At 36.8% G+C, this 24,556-nt stretch overlaps 1 protein-coding gene and 1 long non-coding RNA gene across 8 annotated transcripts in view; one reads left to right on the top strand and one right to left on the bottom strand.

The window, feature by feature from the left end:
- Positions 1 to 746: 746 nt before the first annotated feature.
- The window catches only part of PRDM5 (PR/SET domain 5), a 200,533-nt gene continuing 176,723 nt past the window's right edge, over positions 747 to 24,556 (bottom strand). For 6 of the 7 annotated variants that reach the window (XM_038564767.1, XM_038564770.1, XM_038564772.1 and 3 more), the window contains 2 exons: positions 14,060 to 14,164; positions 747 to 2,698 (listed from right to left, as the gene is read on the bottom strand). In XM_038564767.1, the coding sequence (XP_038420695.1) occupies positions 2,534 to 2,698; positions 14,060 to 14,164 (270 nt within the window). In that variant the 3' untranslated portion in view covers positions 747 to 2,533. The remainder of the gene's footprint in view (positions 2,699 to 14,059; positions 14,165 to 24,556) is intronic. The other variant, XM_038564768.1, reaches the window with a different exon arrangement.
- LOC119864444 overlaps positions 21,003 to 24,556 on the top strand; it is a 29,417-nt gene continuing 25,863 nt past the window's right edge. Inside the window, exon 1 of the long non-coding RNA XR_005373975.1 lies at positions 21,003 to 21,122. This is a non-coding gene — a long non-coding RNA (uncharacterized LOC119864444). The remainder of the gene's footprint in view (positions 21,123 to 24,556) is intronic.

The following is a 24,556-nucleotide window of genomic DNA, read 5'->3' as shown; positions in this document are numbered from 1 at the left end:
GGAATTCAAAATATATAAATATCTTGAATGTTAATACACAAAGATAATTAGAAGAGGCTACCTGAACCTACCCATACTATTGAATACCTCTTAAAATTAACATAGCCCTGACTTCATGAGTATCTGAGAGCTTAGCCTGTTCCCAAGAAAGTACTTGAGCCATAATCTTTTATAGCAGAAAAGCAGAGAAATATACTTCAAAGTGGGTACCTATACTTCAATTTGCCAATAGGACTTTGCCTCAGTGACTATGTTAATTTCTCAATTGAACTTTAAAAAATCAATTCTCATTTTTTGACATTGCCGAATGATTTAAAGATTGTAGAATGTGAATACTAATATATCTGAAATGTTTTTAAATAGTCACCTTTTGGATAAAGGTAACCGCACATAGTCTTCTAAGGATTTGTTTTGGTTTCAATGCTTTGAAAAGAAAATATCATGGACCAGTAGGTCTTTCCACACCACTTTCTAAAGCTTCCTTGACTATGAAACTTTAGCCTGATAAGGCCTCGCACCTCTTCCTCATCAGTTTATGCTGCAACATGATGACAACATGGTTTCAAGGGTAATTTCCAATTACACCAGACCTGTAAACTGTGGGTCACTGAGATTATACAAAATTGGATTTGGCTTCCTTTTAAATTTCACATTCATCACATAATCAGGATATGAAGCATCCCACAGAGAGGAGGTGGCATTCAAAGGAACGAGCAGAACGTGTTTAAATAATACACACTACCAAATTTTACAGCTGTCCTTTTATATTCAAATGATATTATGCACACTGTCACGTTAAATCGAAAACATTTTCGATCTAAAAACATACTGTTGAAACAAACGACATAGTGAGAAACAAGACCAAAATCTATTTTTATAAAATATAGTCTATAATTTCAGATACAAAAATGCTACATACAACCATATTTAGATATCTTCTAAATTATAATCTGAGATTTATATTTTTTAAAGTTCTCTCTGATGAATTTCAAATTTAGTATTTTTACAGAATTTAAATCTCTATATTGAATCTTTAGGTTTCTTTTTAAAACTGGAACTGAACAAAAATATAATTCTAAAATAAGATTCCTGACTTCAAAGAACTGTGTCTTCAGATAACCTTTCTTCTTACTTAAATCATTAGGACCAACTTCCTTTAAATTATACTTCCTTTATTTGACTGACCTCTAAGTAGAAAACTTCATGATTTGGACTTCAGTTGGATTTTCTTCTGGTTTTTGGATTTCTTTATGCTATTTTGACATCACTATTATATTTTATCATACCTTCTCCCAAAACAAGTTGCTCATTATGTGCTGCTATCAAGTATGTTACTGAAATATAACCTAAAGGAAGAAATTAAGCTTCTTGCTTCCATTTCCCTTAAGCATCAGTGATCATTTCAATCATAACAATTGCCAGATTTGTACTTTTTATTCTGGATTCCTAATTATATAGGACAATTGAGGGTAATTCAAAAGTGTTTCAGAATCATCTACTGCCAAGATTCTGGGAAATGTCTTTTGCAAAACAGAATGTTAATGCTCTGAGGACTCTATTATATCTGCATCAACATGTCCTGTGCACTTTTATGGAATGAGAAGGTAAAGGGCTCATCATAATTAGTATTGTAATGCCACTATGTGCAGACACTCTGTCAATCAACACATATTGAGAACCAATTTTGTTTTAATTTTTAGTTACATATATTTGTATATTGTTAATTCCTAAAGATAACTAGTAAAAACTCATTATGATCAGTTTGATATATATTTAAGTGTATGGTCTTGTATAGATCTTGTGAAAGTATTGCAGGCCATGAATGTCTGCATCTGAATGATGAGAGGAAATAATGTTTCTTAAGAATTGTCTAAAATGAGCAACAATTCAATAGATGCTTCAGTTCTTAAACACATCTTTATTTTAAACTGAACTGTTGTGGGGAGCTATAAATAAGATTAACTTTTGGTCTGTTTCATAAAATAGCAAGTTTTATTGTGTTATCATGCTTAATATTTTAAAAACTCTTGACCTTACCTCATCTGCAATGACATATTTTGGTATATTAATTTCTTTCTGGCTAAATCAGTAATAGCCAGTTGTAATGACCAGCATGTGCATGCATGCACACACACATACACACACACACAAAGATGACAAAAAAGTAAAAAGGCCTAATAAAGAGCTTATTAATAAACTTCATTACAGAGAGGTGGCCAAGAAGGAAAGCCATGACTCTTTTTTCTATTTTATAAAACAGAGCACAAGTAATATTTTGCAAGGCTATGAATTTTTTTTTCCATTTGTACCATTTTTTTGGTAAAGTAGGACTTATTTTCCTTCCTTCTTTCTTCTTCTTTTTTTTTAATTTTTTTTTTTTGCATAAGCATCTACAAACTCTAAAGGTAGGCAAATAAGAACTATGAGACCAGTGAATTACTTTTAGATACTTCTGCTATGCTAATCAGGTGAGAGAAATCTGGGTTTCATATTAGGAGCCCTTCTAAATGGTTTAATTCCTTTACAGCTACCATTAGCTGTCAGCTTCACCGTGGATATTGTCCATGTGCACTTTGAGGTAGTCATTCCTTGTAAACTTCTTATGGCAAAACTGGCATTCTGCCAGTGGACGATTGGGATTGTGAGTCATCTTGTGTCGGATCAACATTTTCTTTAGGCTAAAAGCCAAGTCACACACCTAGAAAAGATCCAAAGATACCAATTATATTATACTGAAAAATCTGAAGATATGCCAATTTATCATTTATACAATATACATTATGCATATTCCTATTACCAAGTATGTCCTGATGGGCATAAGAGCAGAAATTGCTTGAAATAAATGGAATTTAACATCCCAACTAAAGGGTAAAGAAAATTAATTATAGTTACCAAAAGCCGATGCATTTAATGTGTGTATCCTTTGTACCGTAACCACTCTGTCTTCCCCTCTATTACTGTATTTAAACATGTCTAGAGAAACAACTCCTTGGGAACAATATCTTTCTTCCCATGATGGAGTGTACTGACAATTTCATATTAAACCTCATAAACAAAATCCCTAGATGGCCCAGAGGGCATCTGTCCATATGACATAAATAGTACAAGACACATCTCACCAGTGATCCCTTCAATTTAGTCCTATTTGTGATGTAAAAAATAACACTGCTTTAAGCATCCTAGGTGGAAGTTTATTACCCACAATTCCAATTCTTTATGTCTTATTATATACACTCATTTTACTAAGGCGTCTAATATGTTGACTTCATATAAGCTCTGCTACATCGCCACCTGGCCCAACACACATGAACAGTCTAATAATTAAAAATATTGGGGCAGCCCAGGTGGCTCTGTAGTTTAGCACCACCTTCGGCCCAGGGCGTAATCCTGGAGACCCAGTATCCGGTCCCACGTCGGGCTCCCTGCATGAAGCCTGCTTCTCCCTCTGCCTGTGTCTCTGCCTCTCTCTCTCTATCTCTCATGAATAAATAAATAAAATCTTAAAAATATATATATTAAATTAACACAGAAGATGTAAGGTCTTCCTGCCTCAGTACCTTCCCACTTCTCATGATGTAGCTTCCTCTTATTGATTCCTTGGGGAAGCCTATATGATCCGTCTTCCAGAAGTCCTCTGTTAAATGCTTTCATAGTAGCTTTTCCTTTTTCTTTCTTTTTTTTTTTATTTTTATTTATTTATGATAGTCACAGAGAGAGAGAGAGAGAGAGAGGAGAGAGGCAGAGACACAGGCAGAGAAGCAGGCTCCATGCACCGGGAGCCTGACGTGGGATCCGATCCCGGGTCTCCAGGATTGCGCCCTGGGCCAAAGGCAGGCGCCAAACCGCTGCGCCACCCAGGGATCCCTCCTTTTTCTTTATTACACTTACCTTGAATATAATTAATTATTGGGTGATTTTTTTTATGTCTGTCTCCTTACTAATCTAAGAAACATTAGGGCAAGAGTAGTCATTCCATAAATATCTATTGCCTTAAAGAAAGAAAGATAGATGTTTGATAGATAGGAAAAGTCCTGTGAGCAATGTAGACATACCAAAGCATGTGAAACAACTCCAGAGAAATTGAAGAAGGTACTATAGAGGTTATTTTCAAGTAAAACAAAACAAAACAAAACAAAACAAAACAAAAAAAAAACTTCTACATTTCCAAACGTTTTGTAAGTATAATCAAAATTTGTTACCATAAATAACAAAGAATTATAATGTACCCCCTGTTTTCTATTTACCTGGCTCTTTCTTTAAACTTCATGTAATAAACAACAGATACCAAATTCTTCATTGGCCTCCCATTGAATGTAGATTCAAAATAAATTCCTTGCCATGGTTGAAAGGCCCATCAATTTGCTAACTTCATCTGCCTCCCTTCTTTCTCACTATGCTCTGGCTCTACTTGCCTTCTTACCTCCCCTAATACTCAGGCTCCTTCCCACCTACAGATCTTGATTTATGCTGTTCCCTGGGGGATCCCTGGGTGGCGCAGCGGTTTAGCGCCTGCCTTTGGCCCAGGGCATGATCCTGGAGACCCGGGATCGAGTCCCACGTCGGGCTCCCGGTGCATGGAGCCTGCTTCTCCCTCTGCCTGTGTCTCTGCCTCTCTCTCTCTCTCTGTGACTATCATAAATAAATAAAAATTAAAAAAAAAAACAAAATTATGCTGTTCCCTGAGCCTGGAATGTTCTCTTCTCCATGGCTGACTCCTTCTCATATTTTAGGTTCCTTACAGCTACTTTTTCAGAGACTTCTACCTTAAGTATTCTTTTATGCTTCCCCCCCCTTTTTAAAATTATTCATGGGCTGTATCATAAAATGCAATTAGGTATTTATTCAGGTTTATTTGTTCAATGTCTGTACCCCACAGGAATGTGACTTCTGTGAGCACAGAGGACATAGTGTCTTATTCACTGTCTCATTTCAGTGTTCAGCACAGGGACTAGGTCGAAGGGCAAATATCAGCTTTCATTATGTGCCAGGAACCATTCTTTGCAATTCACAATCATTAACTTGTGCAATCCTCACATCATCCTTTTAGGCAGATACTAGTATTATGAACCCCATCTTACAGAAGGAAACTGACACATTGACATCAGTGTCTCAAGCAGGTTTCCCAAGGTCACAGAACTAAGTAGTGGTTTCCAGGACTTAAACCCACGCAGTCTGGGTTCATAGTCTTTACAACCCCAAGGACAGACCATTATTAAAGACTCAAACTTCAAATAAAGAAAGATATGTGAGTTGACATTTGCCTGGCTGACACTGTTTTTAAGAAATAAAAACCTCTGAGAATATAAAGGAGGTTCTCAGTTCAGCTCACCAGTGCTGAACTCTCAAGTTCAAGTTCATTTACATGGTCACCATGGGGAAATCACAGCAGCAGCAAGCTGGAGAAATGAAAGGAAGTTGAGCAAAACGCTGAAGTCATTGACTTCATTGACAATGACACTGAATTAAGAAGTCGTAGAAGCTCCACATAGGAACTGGGATGAGAACAACCCAAGAGATTGTTGAATGAGGGTCAGGTAGAGGATTAAATGTCAGTAGAAGCAGCTGATGTCACATTTGTGAAAGTGACTACCTACACATCACGTTTTCATGAACTTAAATGGAGCCTGCTTCTCCCTCTGCTTGTGTCTCTGCCTGTCTTTCTCTCTCATGAATAAGTAAATAAAATCTTTTAAAAAAAAAAAAAAAACTTAAATGTAGTCATTAAGAAATTTGAAACTAATGTTTTGCATAAATCAGTCAAATGCGAGGACATTCATGGTCATTTTAGAATTACTAGAGAACAAGAAAGAATCCAAAGAGTACAACAGGGATGCTTCCTTTTCTTTCTTTCCACCTGCAGTTCTTAGCCAACCCTTCAACCTACTTCAAATTAGTATTAATTCACATGCCAAAGAATAGGAAAATATTTATTCTTTCTCTAAGGCAGCAGTAAACTGATTTTATTTTAAAGTGAAGTGAAACAACACATTTAACAAAGAATCTTGAGAAATAACATTAGAATTCTACACAAAAATCTTCAGTTAATATTTATCAATCACATGCAATGTGCCTGTCACTTCAGTTAGCAACAGAACGACAAAGCATTCTGTCCTGCCCTGTGGAGTCCGGTACTAAAAAGAAATATTTTCAAAAAATAAAAATTAAAAAAAATTAAAAAAGAAAAAAAAAAGAAATATTTTCAATGCCATGAACATAATGCTAGGAGAAGGAACAGATGAGAATGCAATCAAGTCTTCCTGGATGTATGGGTGTTCTCATGTCATAAGGTGGAGAATGATATCCCACGGAGAGGGAAGAGAATGTGCAAAAGTACAGAGGTATGACAAGCAAGGCTCATGTGGGGAACTGAAAACAGTTTACTAAGGCTGAAGAAACAGATTATTAGAGCAACAAATTGAAATAAATTTAAATAAGGGAAATAATTTGAAAAAGAAGTTAAAATTGAAGCTAAACCCTGATGATCTCGGTAATCAGAAGAAGAAACTGGAAGCATCTTCTGCAAGTAGTGGGAATTAATTAAAGGATTCTAAGTTAGAGGCTAAAGCTAAAATATCATTTAGTCAGCAAGCTGGAGAATATGAAACTGGAGTCAGCAAGGCCAATACGATTATTCCACTCCAAGCCAGAAATAATTTGAACATGAATTAAGATAGTGCTCATTGATTCATGCTTTTCAAAATATTCACTAAATGTTCTTATCTGCCAGGCAAGGTTCTAGACCTGGGGACACAGCAATTGACCATAAGAAAAAAACTGTCGTCACAGAGCTTATAATACAAGATAAATAATTAAACAAGCACATATGTGAGATTTCAGGTGGATATAAGTGCCATGAAGGAGAAGAAGAATATGGGTTGGGGTTAAGAAAGTAATGGAAATAAGAAAGAGAAGAATTTGAGTAGAGAACTGAAATAAGTATAGGAGAAGGCCATAAAGGCACCTGTGAAGGGGGTCTCAGGCCAGGGAAGCTGCCAAAACAAAACAAAACAAACAAACAAACAAACAAAACCCCCTACTCATTGGAAATTACTTAGTGTATCTGAAAAACAGCAAGGAAGTGATATGGCCAGAATGAGGTGGACATGGGTGGTAAAGTCACAACGGTTGGGATAGGAGGATGGGGGTACAGATCTGTAGGGACTTTTAGACTGTGGTAAAACTTTGGTTTTCACTCTAAATGGGATGAACAATCATTGGAGGGTTTAAGTAAATGAGTAAAATATAATCTATATACAACCTACACCTAAAACATATAAAATCTGACTCAGAGGTGGGCAGCTTAGGACAGACTGTGAGGAGCAATGGTAGAAGACGGATAAATTAAGAAACTACTACATTATTGCAGGACACTAAGCTGATTGCTGGGGAGATATGAAAAGTGTTCAGATTCTCAGCTTATTTTAAATGTAGGGCCAATCAGATTTGCTACTGGTTTGGATGTCAGAATGAGAAAAAGAAAGGAGTAAAGGTGGCAATGGAAATTTAGAGAGGAGGGACCCCTGGGTGGCTTAGCGGTTGAGCGCCTGCCTTTGGCTCAGGTTGTGATCCCAGAATCCGGGACCGAGTCCCACATTGGGTTCCCTGCGAGGAGCCTGCTTCTCCCTTTGCCTGTGTCTCTGCCTCTCTTTCTCTCTCAGTCTGTGTCTCTCATGAATAAGTAAATAAACCTTTATTCTCTTTTAAAGGAAATTTAGAGAGGATAATAAGTTTGAGAAATATACAGAATGAAGACTGTCAGGAATTACGGGGACTGAAATGGGGGCTACTTGGCTTTGAATCCTAGAATCCTGAGTTGGCCAGTTGTAAATAGTGGAGAAGAGGCAAGTCACTCAACTTCAGTGAGACTCAGTTGCTTCAGATAGGTGGAAACATCTGGATATCTCTGGGATGTAGTGAGGATCAGAGAAAATATATACAAACTGGATCACTAGATCTTTCTCACAACAGAAGCTCAACTAGATGATGCTGTTGGTCATGGCTTAAGGAAAGGTGTTTGGCATGTGGCTCAGAGCTTTAGTTTGGGTTATTTGGACATGGTGGAGCCCAGAGAGAGATGTATAGAGATGTATACATAGCTATAGAGAGATGTATAGGGATCATGTTCAGTGACTGACAATACTGGGGGAGATACTGATTTCAATCTAGAACACAGGAGAGATGTGTGACAGGCAGCTCAAAAAATTTGCCTCAAAAAATTTCAGAAGAAAGATCTAGGCAGGAGAAAGAGATCTGGAAGTCATCACCATAGGGATAAGAGCAAAGATATTTGAAGTTCAATAGCTATGGCATGCCGGGGGAGCTTCATGGCATGGTCATCCCATGACCAGGCCTAAGAGCCTAGTGTTAATGAATGAAGTGGCGTTTGAGCAAAATTGTAAAGAACCAAGATTAACATACATCAGTTTTTTCTTTACAATTTTGCTCATGCCACTCAAGTGCAACTCAAATGTCATGTGTATGCATCTGTGTGTGTGCATGCACGTGAGTGTTCATGTGTGTGTGTGTGTGTGTGTGTGTGTGTGTGTGTAAATGCTAGGCAGTGGGAACAAGGGATGCAGAGGAAGTAGTGTATGAAACCACACAGAACAAGGGACAGAGATGCAGATCAGCACCACTGATTCAGGAAACAGACTCCTTCTCTGACCACTTACAAAAGACAATTGTCACCAAAGGCTCTACTCATTGATCTCCGAAGAGAACCAAAATCCTTCACTGCTTGAACATTAGAAGCAGTAAGTGCCACAGGAGCTGACCTGGACCAGATCCAGGCCTTATCTCAACTGAGCGCCCACAGACTGACTTCGAGTTTGGTTGGTTAACTTCCTGTAGCCTTATGTTTTCTTGTTTTTGGTGTGTTTGGCTTGTCTTCTGTCCTGCTTTGTGTGCTGTGTAAGAAGCCAATTTTAATCACATAGTAAATTGTCCCTGGATCTGGAATCCTGAACCTGCTTTATAATTGTGATTTAACTTGGCTTTATCAACAAGCACATGAGAAAATGCTCCGCATCACTTGCCATCAGGGAAATACAAATCAAAACCACAATGAGATACCACCTCACACCAGTGAGAATGGGGAAAATTAACAAGGCAGGAAACCACAAATGTTGGAGAGGATGTGGAGAAAGGGGAACCCTCTTGCACTGTTGGTGGGAATGTGAACTGGTGTAGCCACTCTGGAAAACTGTGTGGAGGTTCCTCAAAGAGTTAAAAATAGACCTGCCCTACGACCCAGCAATTGCACTGCTGGGGAATTACCCCAAAGATACAGATGCAATGAAACACTGGGACACCTGCACCCTGATGTTTATAGCAGCAATGTCCACAATAGCCAAACTGTGGAAGGAGCCTCAGTGTCCACCGAAAGATGAATGGATAAAGAAGTTGTGGTTTATGTATACAATGGAATATTACTCAGCCATTAGAAATGACAAATACACACCATTTGCTTTGACATGGATGGAACTGGAGGGTATTATGCTGAGTGAAATAAGTCAATCGGAGAAGGACAAACATTATATGGTCTCATTCATTTGGGGAATATAAAAAATAGTGAAAGGGAATAAAGGGGAAAGGAGAAAAAATGAGTGGGAAATATCAGAAAGGGAGACAGAACATGAGAGACTCCTAACTCTGGGAAACGAACTAGGGGTGGTGGGCAGGGGTGGGGGTGACTGAGTGGCGGGCACGGAGGTGGGCACTTGACGGGATGAGCACTGGGTGTTATTCTGTATGTTGACAAATTGAACACCAATAAAAAGTAAATTTATTAAAAAAATAACTTGGCTTTATGATTGAATAGAGCTGACACTGGAAGGACACACCTCGTGTTTGTGCCTTCATAGCATATTGATGGCAGCCAACAAATCAGATAACTTAGATGAAATGGACATGTTCTTAGAGGCACACAAATAACCAAAACTGATTCAAGAAGAAATAGAAAAATTCCAGAGACCGTAACAACTAAAGAGATTATGTCAAGGAAAAAACTTCCCAACAAAGAAAAGCCTGAAACCAGAGAGTTTCACTGATAAATTCCACCATTTAAAGATGAATTAACACTAATCCCCTCAAATTTTCCCAAAAAATAGAAGAGGAAACACTTCCTAATTTATTCTGTGAAGGCAACATTACATTAATAACAAAGCCAGACAAACATATTATAAGAAAACTATATAGGTCAATATTCCTTTTGAATACAGATGCAAAAATCTTCAAACAAAAAACAAAAACTTTTGTTCTAAAGTATATTAAAAGGATTATAAGTCATGACCAAATGATATTTATCCAGACTGCAATGGTAATTTCACATTATAAAATCAAACAATGTAATATAGTGGAATAATAAAACAAAAGATTAAAAAAAAGATCATCGGAGTTGATGAAGCAAAACCTTTGACAAAATTCAATACCCTGTTTTGATAAAAATACTCAGAAAACTAGGATAGAAGGGAACTTCCTTAACATAATAAAGGGTATTTATGAAAAACTCACACATAACATCACATTGAATGGTGAAAGATAGAAAAGTAATGCAAAGAATGGACCTCAACTTCATACTATACAAAAATTAACTTAAAGTAGGTCAAAGACCTAAATGTAAGAGTTAAAACTATCAAACTTAGAAAAAAACCATGAGAGTAAATCTTCATGACCTTAAAATTGGCAATTCTTAGATCTGACACCAAAAGTATGCTGAGAAAAAGAAATAAAAGCAAATAAATTGGATGTCAACATGGAAAAGTCTTTTTTTAAGATGATATTTTTTTAAAATAATCTTTGCATCCAACATAGGTGCTCAAACTCACAACCCCCAGACCAAGAGTTTCATGCTCTGCTGACTAAGCCAGCCAGGTGCCCTTAACATTGAAAAGTTTTGTGCATCAGAGGATATTATTTAAAAAGGGAAAAGACAACTTATGGAATGTAAGAAGATATTTGTATATCATATATCTGGTAAGAGTCTAGTATCTAGAATTAACAAAGTACTCTTAACATTCAATCATTTACAATAGCAATGAAACAAAAGACAAATATAACAACAAAACAAAAGACAAACAACGAAATTTTAAAATGGGAAGAGGTGTTGAACAGACATTTCTCCAGAGAAGATACAAATACCAACAAGCAAGTACATAGAAAGATGCTCAATATTATTAATCCTTTGGGAACTTTAAATCAAAACTACAAGGAGATATCATTTCACTCGCCCTAAGGTGACTATAATTTTAAAAAGCAGAACATTACAAGCATTGACAAAGATGTGAAAAAACTGGCAGTTGCAGGCACTCCTGGCCGGAATATAAAATGGTGCAGCTATTATGAAAAATAGTAAAGCAATTCCTTGAAAAGTCATCACCATATGACACAAGCAATTCTACTCCTCGGGATATACCTCAAAGAATTTAAAATAGGTACTTAAATACTTGTATGCACCTGTTAGTCTCAAAGCAATTCACAATAGCCAAAAGGGAGAAACAACCCAAATGTTCATCAATAATGAATAAACAAATTGTGGTATATCCATACAACAGAATATCATTCAGCCAAAGAGGAATGATGTATTGACACATGCTACAATGTAGATAAACCTTAAAAACATTATGCTAAGGACCTAGTCACAAAGGTCACATATTGTATGATTCATTTACATGAAATATCCAGAATAGGTAAATCTGTAGAAATGAAAGAAGATTAGTATTGTCAGGATCTGTGTAGAGTAGGGAATGATTCCTTAATTGGCATGGGATTTTATTTGGGAATATTAATGTCTGGACATGAGATAAAGGATATGGTTGCACATTGTTAATGTACTCCATGCCAATGAACTGTTCACTTTATTTTTTTAAGATTTTATTTATTTATTTGAGAGAGAGAGATAGAGAGAATGCACAGGCATGTGAGCACGAACATGGGGAGGGGCAGAGGGAGAAGCAGACTACTCTCTATGCAGGAGCCCAATGTAGGACTCGATCCCAGGACCCTGACATCATGACCCGAGCCGAAGGCAGACCTTTAACTGACTGAGCCACCCAGGCGCCCCTGCATTGTTCACTTTACAATGATTGATTTTATGTTATGTGAATTTCATCTCAAAAAAAATCATTACCTTGGGAGTGTGAAGAACACATATATTGGAGATGGACTGTAATAAAACACAGGGAGGGTGCAGGCTGCGCACTGCTAGTGGGAGTAGAAAGTGAGATGAAGTAATGGAGTTTAATGCTATTTAGGAAGGAGAAATACTGGGAGTGGGTGAGAAAGGATGACTTCTATCCAGAATGAGTAGATTAAGAGTTTAAATTTTGGAACAAAGACGGCCAGTTCTCTACAGAGCAGGTTGCATTTCAGGGAGGTTTTGAAGGCATTAAATTAAAAGCTCTACTCAATGGACCAGTTTGAGCCATAGATAAGGATCAGAGAGTTCTGAAAATGTGACAGAAATAAATGAGATAGAAGTAAATAGAAAAAAATTGGGCAGCCTGGATGCCTCAGTGGTTTAAGCGCGGCCATCAGCCCAGGGTGTGATCCTGGGGTCTCAGGATCCAGTCCCACATCAGGCTCCCTGCATGGAGCCTGCTTCTCTCTCTGCTGTGTCTCTACCTTTCTCTCTCTCTCTCTCTCTCTCTTTCTCTCTCTGTCTCTCATGAATAAATAAATAAAATATTAAAAAAAAAAGAAAAAATCATGCCTGTAACATTAGAGGTTTTTTCAGGATTTTTTTTTGTTTTAGTTTTTGTTTTTTTAAAATAACATTATGGTCCACTTAAGCTTAGGAAGTAGTCAACAAAAATATTTAGCATAAATGAAAGTTGAGTTGAATGTGATGGTAGGAAGGTGTCCATACACAGTTCATATTATTTTCTATCTCCCGTCAGTTATTTGTGTAGCTGTACAATTAAGTGATCTAAACAGGTTCTGTCTATAATAAAAAAAATGTTTCCAATAAAAGCACCAATGAATTAAACCAACAAATTATTAAGCTGGGGCTCGCTCTACCTCCAGTTCAGGATAGAGCTCTACATGTGTACATTTCTTTCTCCACAAGTACTTCTTGCCTTAAAGAAGTTCACTGTTCATACAGGTATTTTTATGAGTAGGCTCACTGGGAGTACATTGTTGCCTTAACCTTACCACCAAAGTTTCATGGAAGGACAAGGAAAACATCTCGTGTATGTGAGTTTCCTTTCATGTGGATTGCTTACCCCATACCTTTTCCATTGGGATATGCCAATGGGACTAAGTACTGAGTTTCCCTCTACATTTTAAAGAGAATTCTATACTATGCAATTTCACACACTACAACTTTAATGTTTCTTCTTCTGCTGAACTACATTAATACTCTTTTTGCTATTTTTGTGTTAGAAATAATGTTTTCCCTAAAGCTGTGTCAATCTTCTGTCAACTGTCAATCTTACACAGAATTGTGACACTGTTCATCAAGAAACCAATTCTTTCCTTAATTAATTAACACTCAGATTGATTTTACTGACAGTGGTTGTATTTTTCCTTTCATAAATAGTGTAAACTATGTTGATAATTTCATTTCAATTCAAATGTCACAAGCAGAAAATCTAAACAATTAGCAATATTTTTTAAACAAAGGAGTTTGTTTATGTTTTAGAAATTCATGGTTAGGCTATAACAAAATAAATAATAGCTCTGATCAATTACATCTCTGGTTTAGCTGTCAGTAACCTGTCAAAGATTTGGGTGGACACATGAAAGCTGCCTTGAGTCGTCACGCACTTACACCTTGTGAGAACATCACAATTACATTAAAGAAGGTTGCAAGCATGCCCTAAAAAAATTCTGTTTATTTGCTGCAGTAAACTAGGATGAACAGAATTACTACAAAGTGGTTACATGGATTACACAATCAAAGGATATAAGCAGCACAAGGCATTAATAGAATGACCAGCACTGCAAAACACACACACATTCATATATATACACATAGTTGCACAGACCCAGACACACCCGCTACACACACATCTGTTACTGGAAGACACTGGGGAAAGAAAAGAGAAACCAAACTCACATCACACTGAAAAGGTTTTTCTCCGGTATGCGTCCTCTTGTGCTCATCCAGGCCTCGCTTCTGGCTGAAGGCTTTGCTGCACTCGGAGCACTTGTATGGCTTCTCCTGCAGTCAACGAAAAGAGATCGCCATGAATCTGGGTGAACTGAGAGCCCTCCTCACTAAGGTATACGCGTGGGGATATTTTACCGAGCTTCTGTAGGGTGCCGCAGCCAATCCAGAGCAGTGCCATGAGTTATTTTCTTTTAAGTTTTCAGGAGAAACAGCAACACTCAGTGTCCGCCTGACAAACTGAACCACTTGCTCGTGGTAGTTCATAGTTCCAACATGTACTGTAGTTCTCTTATTTTTTTATTTTATTTTTATTTGTTGATTTGAGAGAGAGAGACTGAGACAGACAAAGAGCAAGGGAGTGGGAGAGTATAAGCAGGAGGAAAAGCAGAGGGAGAGGGAAAAGCAGGCTGCCCGCAGAGCAGGGAGCCTGATTTGGGGCTCCATCTCAAAACCCTGGGATAGTGACTGAGCCAAAGGCAGACACCTAACCTGTTGGGCCCCTAACCAGGCACCTTGCAGTTCTTTTAACTAAGTCATACCTTAGCAAAGCTAGGTTGTGAATGACTGACATGATCTAACTACTAAAAGAACTGAACTCTAGGTTTTCTTTTGGTCTTGGTGGGCCACAAAAATTTACTGACACTAAGGGCATCACGGACTAAGAGAGTTTGGGATCCCTGATCTAGATGGTGCAAACTGCTTACTATCTCAGAGAACGAAAACTTCAGAACAACATTTCCATCAGATATTGGGGATATGTATAAAAAGCAATACAGCTCAACTGTGATTTAAGATTTTCATCTCTATTGCCCAATCTTTCTATCCTATGTAGAATGTTCTTTTCTAAAATCTAAACTACTTTCTTAAATGAAGCATATTTATAAATTGTTTGTCACAGACTCTTAAGGAAAAAGAAAAAATTCCTACAGAAAGAAAAACTGTCCACATTCCCTAGCCACCTTTGATACTAGGTACTTACATTACCATCCTTTTCACTTGGAAAGAATTGCAAAATAAATTAAAATTGTTTAAAAAAAATTGTTCCACTAAAACACCTCCTCAAAACAAACAAACAAAAAACAAACAAACCCAGCTGGCCATTACTAAACAGTGCATAAATAAAAAGATTTGGGGAAAATTAAACTATTTGTTTAAAGTAAACTTGCAGTAAAATTTTTTCCAGATACATCTTCAAAAATGTTATAGTTTTTTTAGATTGAGATAGTGTGTATTTAATTTCCTGTTATGTAGATAAATTCCATGCATATTTTCTCCTTAGTATTTAAGAGTATTACAAAAATTTCCAGACCTACAAAATCAAACTGACATGTGTGTGCCTACCAACTAGGTCTTAAGGAATCAAACATGCCCAGTACAGGTGTGACTTTCAACACACCCCCACCCCCACTCCCTAAGTGCAGTACCTCAGCACCTCGTCTGTATACATCCCAGAGGTGACCACTAGTGCTGGGAATGGAGTTTATCATTCCCTGGCTTTTCTCTATATTTTTGCTGCCCATGTATGGAAGGATCTCTAAGTAAGACATAATATTATGTTGCCTTTTAAACCTATTTAAATAGTGTCATACTGTATGCAAACTTTGTGAGTTTTTTTGAAATTGATGTATTTTTGCTCAACATTATCTTTTGAGCTTCTAGCCCTCAATTTCATTTTGTGAACACATGTAGTTTCTACTCATTCATTGTTAATACCATATCATATTACATTCAACGGCTATACCCCAATCTGCTTATATATAGTATCCAGTGATGGGTAGTTCATGTTTTTCAATTTTTCACTCTTACAAATAATGTTGCTTTGGTTTTTTTGTACACTGTATACTTGAATGCAGGTAGGTGTAATTTCTGTGGCATGTGTATCTAGAAGTGGGATTGCAACTTCAACTCTTCTAGGAATGGCCAAACTCTACAAAGTGGATAAGCACTTTTACACTCCAACATCCAGTACATTCTTATAATTCTATCACTGTATTTTACCAATTTTGAGACTTATGAGGGACATGATGAGTGTATACAAGTTTAAAATAATTATGTTCCTAGAAAATAGGACCTTTTATGAATTTGAAGTGATCTTCTTTATCTGTAATAATTCTTTTTTATTTTAAAATTAATTTAGTCTTCATATAGCTATAAAAGCTTTTTTAAATTTGCCAGGGGTGGGGAAATAAGGGAGATGTTGATCAAAGGGCAGAAGACAAGCATCCTCTGGAGAGCTAATGCACAGCATTGTGATTTATAGTGAACAACACTGTAGTATTATTTCACAGGTGCTACGAGACTAGATCTTAAATGTTCTCAACATACACGTGCACATACACACAGTCATAAAGGTAATTATATAACATGATGGAAATTTAGATAACACTATGGTGGTAATCATATTGCAATATATAAATGTATCAAATAAATAAATACCTTGCACTTTAAATGTATATAATGTTATATGCCAATTATACCTTAGTTTAAAAGAAGGAAGAAAAAAATAAATAAAATAAGCATTTGCCTGGTATATTCATATTTGTACTTTTAAACAGTCTATTCTTAGGTATGAGGAGTATCCCCATAAAAAGTACCCCAACTGGATTTTCTTAACCTTCCCTTATATCACCTTTTTAAAAGACAAGTCTGCTTCTTAATATTCATTGCTATTTATCATTTATTATAGTTTAATGACCATTATGATATACTAATATATTTATCTATTAATATTTGTTATTAATTATATATTTAATATATATATTTAAAAACATATGTGAATATACTTCATCATTTTATTTTGGGCATTGCTTTTTATCTTGCTTCTCATTTCCCCCCCTATATTTTCTTACATGTTTTGGATTAATGATTTTCCCCTTGTATCATCATAGAAGTTATGAATACTATTTCTATCCCCCTAGTGGTTATCCTTAACAGTTCTATCACGTACATTGAACACAATCTAAAGTTTATCTGTATGTTTTCCCTCCTACTGAATAACGAGTCCTGCAGAATGCTCCTGTCTCACATGTTATGTGTAAGTTTTTTATTTGTGTCTTGGCTTTAAAGCTTGATATGGAATCATTATTATTTAACACATGAGTATGGTTTAGTTTTATACATTCTTAATGATTACTTGACTTTTCATGCTTTCTGACCTTCAGAGGACCTGATGATGGTAAATTCTTCTTTTACATTTGATTGAAAATGACTTTATTTCTCATTTGTTATTAAGTGAAAATTTACAAATCCAATTAGATGTATAACAGACTATTTTTCACATCTCTTAGCTATTTCCATCTCTCTGTATTGCACCATTTGCAAACTCTTTAGAATCAGCTATCAATTACCTTCAGGTAGGAACCTGTTAATCGGATCATTTGAGTTTTTAATTTCCATTAATATTTTAAGCTTTTGTAAGTTTTTATTTGGTTCTTTTCAATTATGCTTAATTTTTGATAAAATCTTATTTTTTACTCATGTTGCTTAGAGCTATTTAAAAAATATGCTAGACATTTATATAATTTACCTCATCTGATAAATCATTGTCTTAAGTTTTTTTGAAATCTAATTCTGCTATTTGTGGTTTCTCCTGTCTCCTGCTCATGGCTCTTGTTTCTTTGGAGTTATGGGCTCATGTTTGGTGGTCTTTATCTGTTAAAATCCGGTGACCCTTAGGTTGAGGGTATGTCCCTCCGGACAGCATTTGTGTTTGCTTCTGCCAGGCATTCTGGGATGCTATCAATCAAAGGCCATTTTAAGTTTATTTCTTGCTATAGGGTTTTCTGGTCAGGGAAGTATTTTAGGTCTGAACTCTAAACACACTTGAGGGAAAGACTGTGGTTACAAACTCGAAGGAGAACTCTTTCTCTCTAGCCAGCAATTACTCTGAGACAGTTCAATGTCCTAAGCATCTCTGTCTGCCAAAGGCAGATTATTTCCAGTCCCTGATTTCATTTTGAGTATCACTTTTCTAGGGTCCCAGCACTGTGGTTGGATGTGGTTCCATCTTGTCCTATAACCTAAATCCAGAGCTTGCCTCCCTTTCCATCACCATTGAAAACCAAATCTTGAATTTACGGATACTGGCAAACACACTGAAGGTGTTCTCATTCTCAACTTGACCTTATCACTCTGGCCTTCAGATTCAGTTTGCTTTGTTGGATTCTGGGGATTATTGTTACTTTTTTTCCCCACAAGTCCAGCATGGATGTGTTTTGTATAGGATCTCTGTATTTTAAAGGACTGTTCAAAGTAATAGAAAAATACTGCATTTTCTTGGCAGTCCAAAAAATAGGATGTTTACTGCTTTTTTCATCTAGTCTAAATCAACAAAATCTCTTTTCTCATATCACATGACCTTTGGTGCCTATTATATCTTCAAATATTGCCCAGTTTAAAAAAAAAACTTGAAAATGTAGTTGTAGGTATTTAAATCAGAAATTTCTTGGAGTTGCTGGGACTTTTATTATATCCAAATGATTTACTTGTATTTTAAAAACATATAAAGATATATAAATGTGATGTATATGAAAAGAAAAAAGGAAAGGTTTTCTCCGTACAATCTATCTATAGAACAAGATCTTGTGAAGAAGTAAATCACTGTGGCAGCTGCAGTGACAGCTAAGTGTCTGGCAGAGAACAACCGAAGACAAGACCAAGTATCTGGATGACTTCCTAAGAGAATGATAGAAGTTTCCAGGAACAAAAGGCAATGAGAAACAAGGTCTGTGCATCACTGATTAAGAACACCCCTCCAATTCCTAAATTTCTTCTTAGCAGGTACTGTCTAGGTAGGCATCCTACAGTGCCCCATGGATACTAAGAAAGGTTCTGAGCCAGTGTATGGGGAATCTGGCAAAAGGATAAGGGTTTTATAGTTATCACAAGTTTTCAAAAACCCAAAAGTGTATTATGCACTGGCTTGGATTGAATAAATAATGTTTTACACACACATTCACCCACTCATATATTGATATTTTTCAAATGTTTATAAATACTATTGGTGATTATTTCAATACACTTTATTTACAAATGTCACTGAAATTTTATTACCTTCACTTATTTATTTTCTCTTATAAAAGACATTAAAAGTACAACTATCAAGTGTTTCTATGTGTGTGTTGGCAGGAAAAATGGGGTTTCAATTTTTCCTGCCAACAGGAATTGAATTCCAATTCATTGAATTTCCAATTCAATAAGTTTGAGAATTATAGTTGTAAAAGGGACTCATTTAATGGAAGTAGTTCTCTCTTTGCCTGGATGTAAAAGGGACTCATTTAGTGAAGTAGTTTTCTCTTTGCCTGGACTTTTTATCAAGAACCATTTGAAGCTGAGGATTCCGTGGGGTTTTACCCTAAGATTATCAGTTCACATAGGGCTCTACAATCACACTTCTATGTCAGTCTAGAAAGAAAGGTCCTCTGAGTCCTTTAGGCTATAGCAAAGTACAGTAAGAAGCCATGTTTGCCTTTCATGTCTGTCCATCTCTCTTATCCCTAAATCTTAAACAATATACAATTTTCTTGAAGATATTGCAAGGAAGGATATAATTTCTGACAGATTTGGTCACAATGCCATATAGTGCTCCTTGAAAAGAACTTTAATGTACACCCTTGAAAAGATTTCAGGTTTTTTTAAAGATAATATTTATTTATTTAGAGAAAGAATGCACATGCATGAGTGAGTGGGGGGAGGGATAGAGGAAGGGGGAGAGAGAATCCCAAGCAGATTCTTCACTGAGCATGGAACCCTGAGATCACTACCTGAGCTGAAATCAAGAGTCGGATGCCTAACTGACTGAGCCACCCAGGCATCCCTGAAAAGACTCCAATTTATAGTGAATGGCACCAAAGCATGTGTTAGAGAAAATTCCTGTTCCAGTAAACAGTTTGTATACTGGAAACAAAGCCAGAAGATCACAGATCACTCATCTCAAATTTAAGAAAACCAAATTAATTGAAATAGGAAGAAAAAAAGTATATTTTATTTTTCAGAAAATAAAAACAAAACAAAATTGCATCCTTCTTTACTAATTTCTTTCCAATTACTCTTAGTGTGCCATGTGAAAGAAATTCCACCTCTCACATGGTGAGCATAGTTGGGCCCAGAGAATAAGCTGAGTGGTACAAAGACACTTACACTTGTTCCTCCTCTCCTTTTCTCTAAAAATCATGAAACAAAACAAAACAAAACAAAACAAAACAAAACAAAACAAAAAAACTATGCTGTCTCTAGAGCATTCCTAAGTATTCTCAGCCCTAACTTCCCAGTCCAGAAGAACCCATGCTTGTGTGCAAGGAAGGAAGAGAACTTCAATTTCTAATCTTTGCTGCCCACCCTTATCATAAGGTTCACTGAGGATGACAGCAGTTAGGCAACTGTACAGGAGTTGATACAACAAGAGGCCACATGCCACAGAAAGCTAAGGAAGTCTGAGTTCTTATTGGCAGGTTAGGCAGCAGAGGTAAGGCTGGGTTATCTGCTACCTTCCCAAGTATACAGTGGAAAATAATTTGCAGGATGGTGTGGCTGAAGTGTTTAAGCAAGTTTGGACATTGTTGGACTTCCAAAGGTCCCATCACTCCTTCCCCACGAAGAACTCATACAGTATCATCATTATAACATTAATCCTCCACTACTTCTCTTCCTTTTTATCTTTTACTCCATTACAAAATCTTTAATATGGGCACAAAATCTGATGCAATAAAGTATCATGGAAATTGTAACACCGTTTCAGAGTGGAATATGTAGTATAAATTACACATTTTAACTCATTAGCTGGATTTAACCAGAGACAAAATGATTAGGTCCTTGATTAATTCTGTTTCTGAATGATTACACAGTTTAACTGACAAATACCTTGTCCTTTGTCATCATAACTGGGGAATCATTACTAAATGGAGGCAATCTATTTGTCAGTTAAACTGTAATCTGTCAAAAAGTAGAATTAATCAGTAGTCTAATCAGCTCGCCTTTAATCAAAAAGCATTTGGCAGAATTCATTCAGAAGGTAGGATTTATAGAGCTCTATACCCTGTACCTTGTTATATAGCTACTAAAAAGTCCTATTTTTGTGTTGTTAATGCCCATCTGTATTTTAAAAAAGCTTCAAATGTTATATTTTTTCCAACATCAACTGAATTAAATCTCAAAATCGTTTTAGAAACAAAGTTATATTTTTAATAAATCCTGGAGGGATCTTGATGTTGAAGTTCTTTAAAATAGATATTTTTTGGAGCTTTCCTCTTACTTTAGCTAAAGGATTGCTTGCCAGGATGGAAAGAAGCATGACCTCCATTATACAGATTACCAAAACCAAGGATGGATCATGGGTAGATTATCTGCATGTCACCAGTAGATATTGTGAATATTACTTCTGGTTATTTTTATGTTAGGCCCAATTAAGTAAAAAACAGAAAATATAACAAATGAGCTTTTCTCCTTGTAGTCAGAAGTCAAGGTAAATAGTATAAGGAAGTCATAGAATGCTGGCATTTGTGACAGTGGTAGCCTGAGTCCAATAAAATTGAGAAATAAGAATCAGTAAGCAATTAAAACAAGCTGACTAGTGAGTATGGTGAGGACTAGCAGAGCCTGTGGTATTTTGAACATGTATAAACACAGTTGGCTTATGATAGGGCTCAATCTATAAGCCAAACACTGGCTTTCTGGTTGTTACATAGTATGTGGATATATTTGATGGACAAACTTTTCCTTTATTTGTCTTGCTCAAAGCTATAACAAGGCCAGAGTGTCCATGCTGTTAATGAAATAACTTACATGTGAGCAACTTGAACATCAAATACAATTTGAGAGAAGAAGCTCACTGAAGAGGAATCAGATATGGAAAGAAGTCTCTTTGTCACTCTTTCTCACACACACACACACGTATGTTAGGATATAAAGTTATCATTGGTTGCAAATTAATTTCGTTTGATTAACTTTTCTAGACTAAATATTTCTAGTTATTAAGATTTCCCCACTAGAGTTCAGAAAAATGATGACTTTTGCCAGATGATCATTCCCTACTTCTAAATTTAAAAGAAAATCTTAAAAACCTCATGAAGCAGAGATTTGGTGTGAATTTCTTAAATATGAAATTTCTAAATAAACAGAAATTTTATAAATTTCTAGTTCCCCATTTTCTCAGCAGCTGTAGCAACAGTTAACTTTCTCCTGTTGGGCACATGGCAAACTCTGGGAGAGGGGAAACAGAAAACTTGTGACTAATACAAAAGCATCACATTTTTGTAGCATTTGGGGCAAAGTCATTTAACTGTTCTACTCTTCCATCTACAAAATGTCTCACTCATTTCCAAGGTAGAATGTAGAGACTCTCATATAAGGGAAGGCCATGTTCAAACAGCCTTAGACTTTTGTCAGCCTGCACTCTGGTAAGACCCATTTGTCAAATCTTCCTTAGGCAAGGCACAGCCTGAGCCCTCCACTGTGGTCTAGAGCAGAGTTTCTCAACCTCAGTACTACTGAAATCTAGGGCCAGATAATGCTTTGTTTTGGGGAGCTGTCCTGTGTACCCACTAGATGTCAGTAGCACATATGTCTCCCCTCCAAGTCTATTTCCACTGCATCCTGCAGTGGCCCTGACACTGACCCGAGGTCATCCTTGACACATGCTCTTCAGGGTGGCAGAAACTGTGAAGTCCATGCTGATATTTCCAGATTTTTCCATTTTACTAGAAGCCAGCTAATTCTCTTCATAAGACTGGTTTTGTAACCAAAAGATGACTACCCAATTCCATAAAATAACCAATTTGCAATAGAGTCACAGGTGAAATTTAGAGGGGGCTTTTCGAGTGTGGCCACACAGGCTGCTATTACACACAGCTGAGGGGACAGATCTATGGCCCACAGCACAGCATGCCATATATCTAACAGCAACTCTTAATGGCCCCGTTTCTGAAAGCTCATGTGCCACCAGCTGCACACAATCAAAATGCACTGAGTTTCCCTCTAACGAGCAGCCTTGCCTAGAAAACTTCTTTTACAGATGTTTATAGCTTTTGTGACTTTTTATTCACCATCTTATTTTTATAGCTGGTGTGATCTTTCAACATATGACAAAACAAACCCATGTCCTAGTAAACAATGCACCTAAAAATTATAAGTCTTTGCGAAGCTTACAGAAAGCTAGGAGAATATTTAGAGCAGGTTTCTACATAACACATCCATAATTGGTTTTGCATTGTAGCTAATGGAAAACACACTTTCTATAAACTAGGAGAATGATTGCACAATTCACATATAGAAAACTAAAAATAAGCACAGTAAATAGAATATAATTCTTATATTAAAGTGTATACAAACTTTAAATAGAAACAAGAAGGCACTTAGCTCCCTTTTAATCCACTCTTGAGGCCTACAGAATAATGCATACGAGTTAAATGGCTAGAACAAAGCTCTAGCACTTGCAGAGAGATGATAGAAGAGCTAGTCTGGCATAAAGCAAGCAAAGAATCGTCCAAACTAGCTCGAAAACCTCGTTTCCCTGGGGCTACCCTGGTGACTCGGACTGGTCATCTGGAATAATGAGGCAAACTGACATAACTACATTTCTCTCTGCTTCTCTCCCAGTCTCCAGCCTATGGACTGCAGCACTGCCTGCATGTCTGAATCACCCAGGGATCTTTTTTAAAAAACACTGATGCCTGGGCTCCATTCCTAGAGAGCCTGATTTAGCTGGTCTGAGTGTGGCCAGGCACGGACCCTTTTTAAAGCTCCCGAGGTGCTCCTAATGTGCAACTAGAAGCTAGAACTTATAATCTGATCCCCCATCCTCTCAAGTAATAACTGTACTACTACTAATAAATACAACACAGCAACGATAACTTCTATTTCTCCTCCCCTTCCTCTGATGCTCTCCTACCAAGGCACTATTGTGTATGTTAATAGAATGTCTACTTCATGTTGGCCGATAAAGTGCTAGGAACTGTTAAGGATTTTTTTTTTTTTACATTTAATTGTTAAGCAATACTGTATATTTGGCACAGTTATTCTCACTTGCAGATGATGCAGTATTAGTTTTAAAATATGACTGAGGTTACACTGTAGGGTAGCCAAGGCTAAACTCAAAACATGGCATGCTTCCTTCAGGGCCAGTGTCTGTCTGTAGTGACCTCCTTGTGTGTGGCTTCCTACACATCAAACTCTTTCCTTGAAGAGGAGGCTACCTAGCCCAGCTGAGAGAGAGAATCTTGATGAGGCTAAGCTGCTTGCACGTGGGAATCACCTGGGAATGCAACGAAAAATCTTGATGCCTGTGACTCACCCCCCAGAGAGTGTGATTTCATTGCTTAGGGGGTGTGGCCTGAGCTTTGGCACTTTTAAAGGACCAGAGGCAATCCTAATATGGACACACGTTTGGGAACTGTTGGGCTACATCAATGATGGCAATTACATTTCCTTTTCAGTTATGGGTTCAGATTG

This window comes from Canis lupus, chromosome 19, assembly GCF_011100685.1.
Source record: "Canis lupus familiaris isolate Mischka breed German Shepherd chromosome 19, alternate assembly UU_Cfam_GSD_1.0, whole genome shotgun sequence".
Classification (NCBI taxonomy): domain Eukaryota; kingdom Metazoa; phylum Chordata; class Mammalia; order Carnivora; family Canidae; genus Canis; species Canis lupus.
Note: the sequence above shows the minus strand (reverse complement) of the source record. Positions and strands in the feature narration are given on the sequence as shown.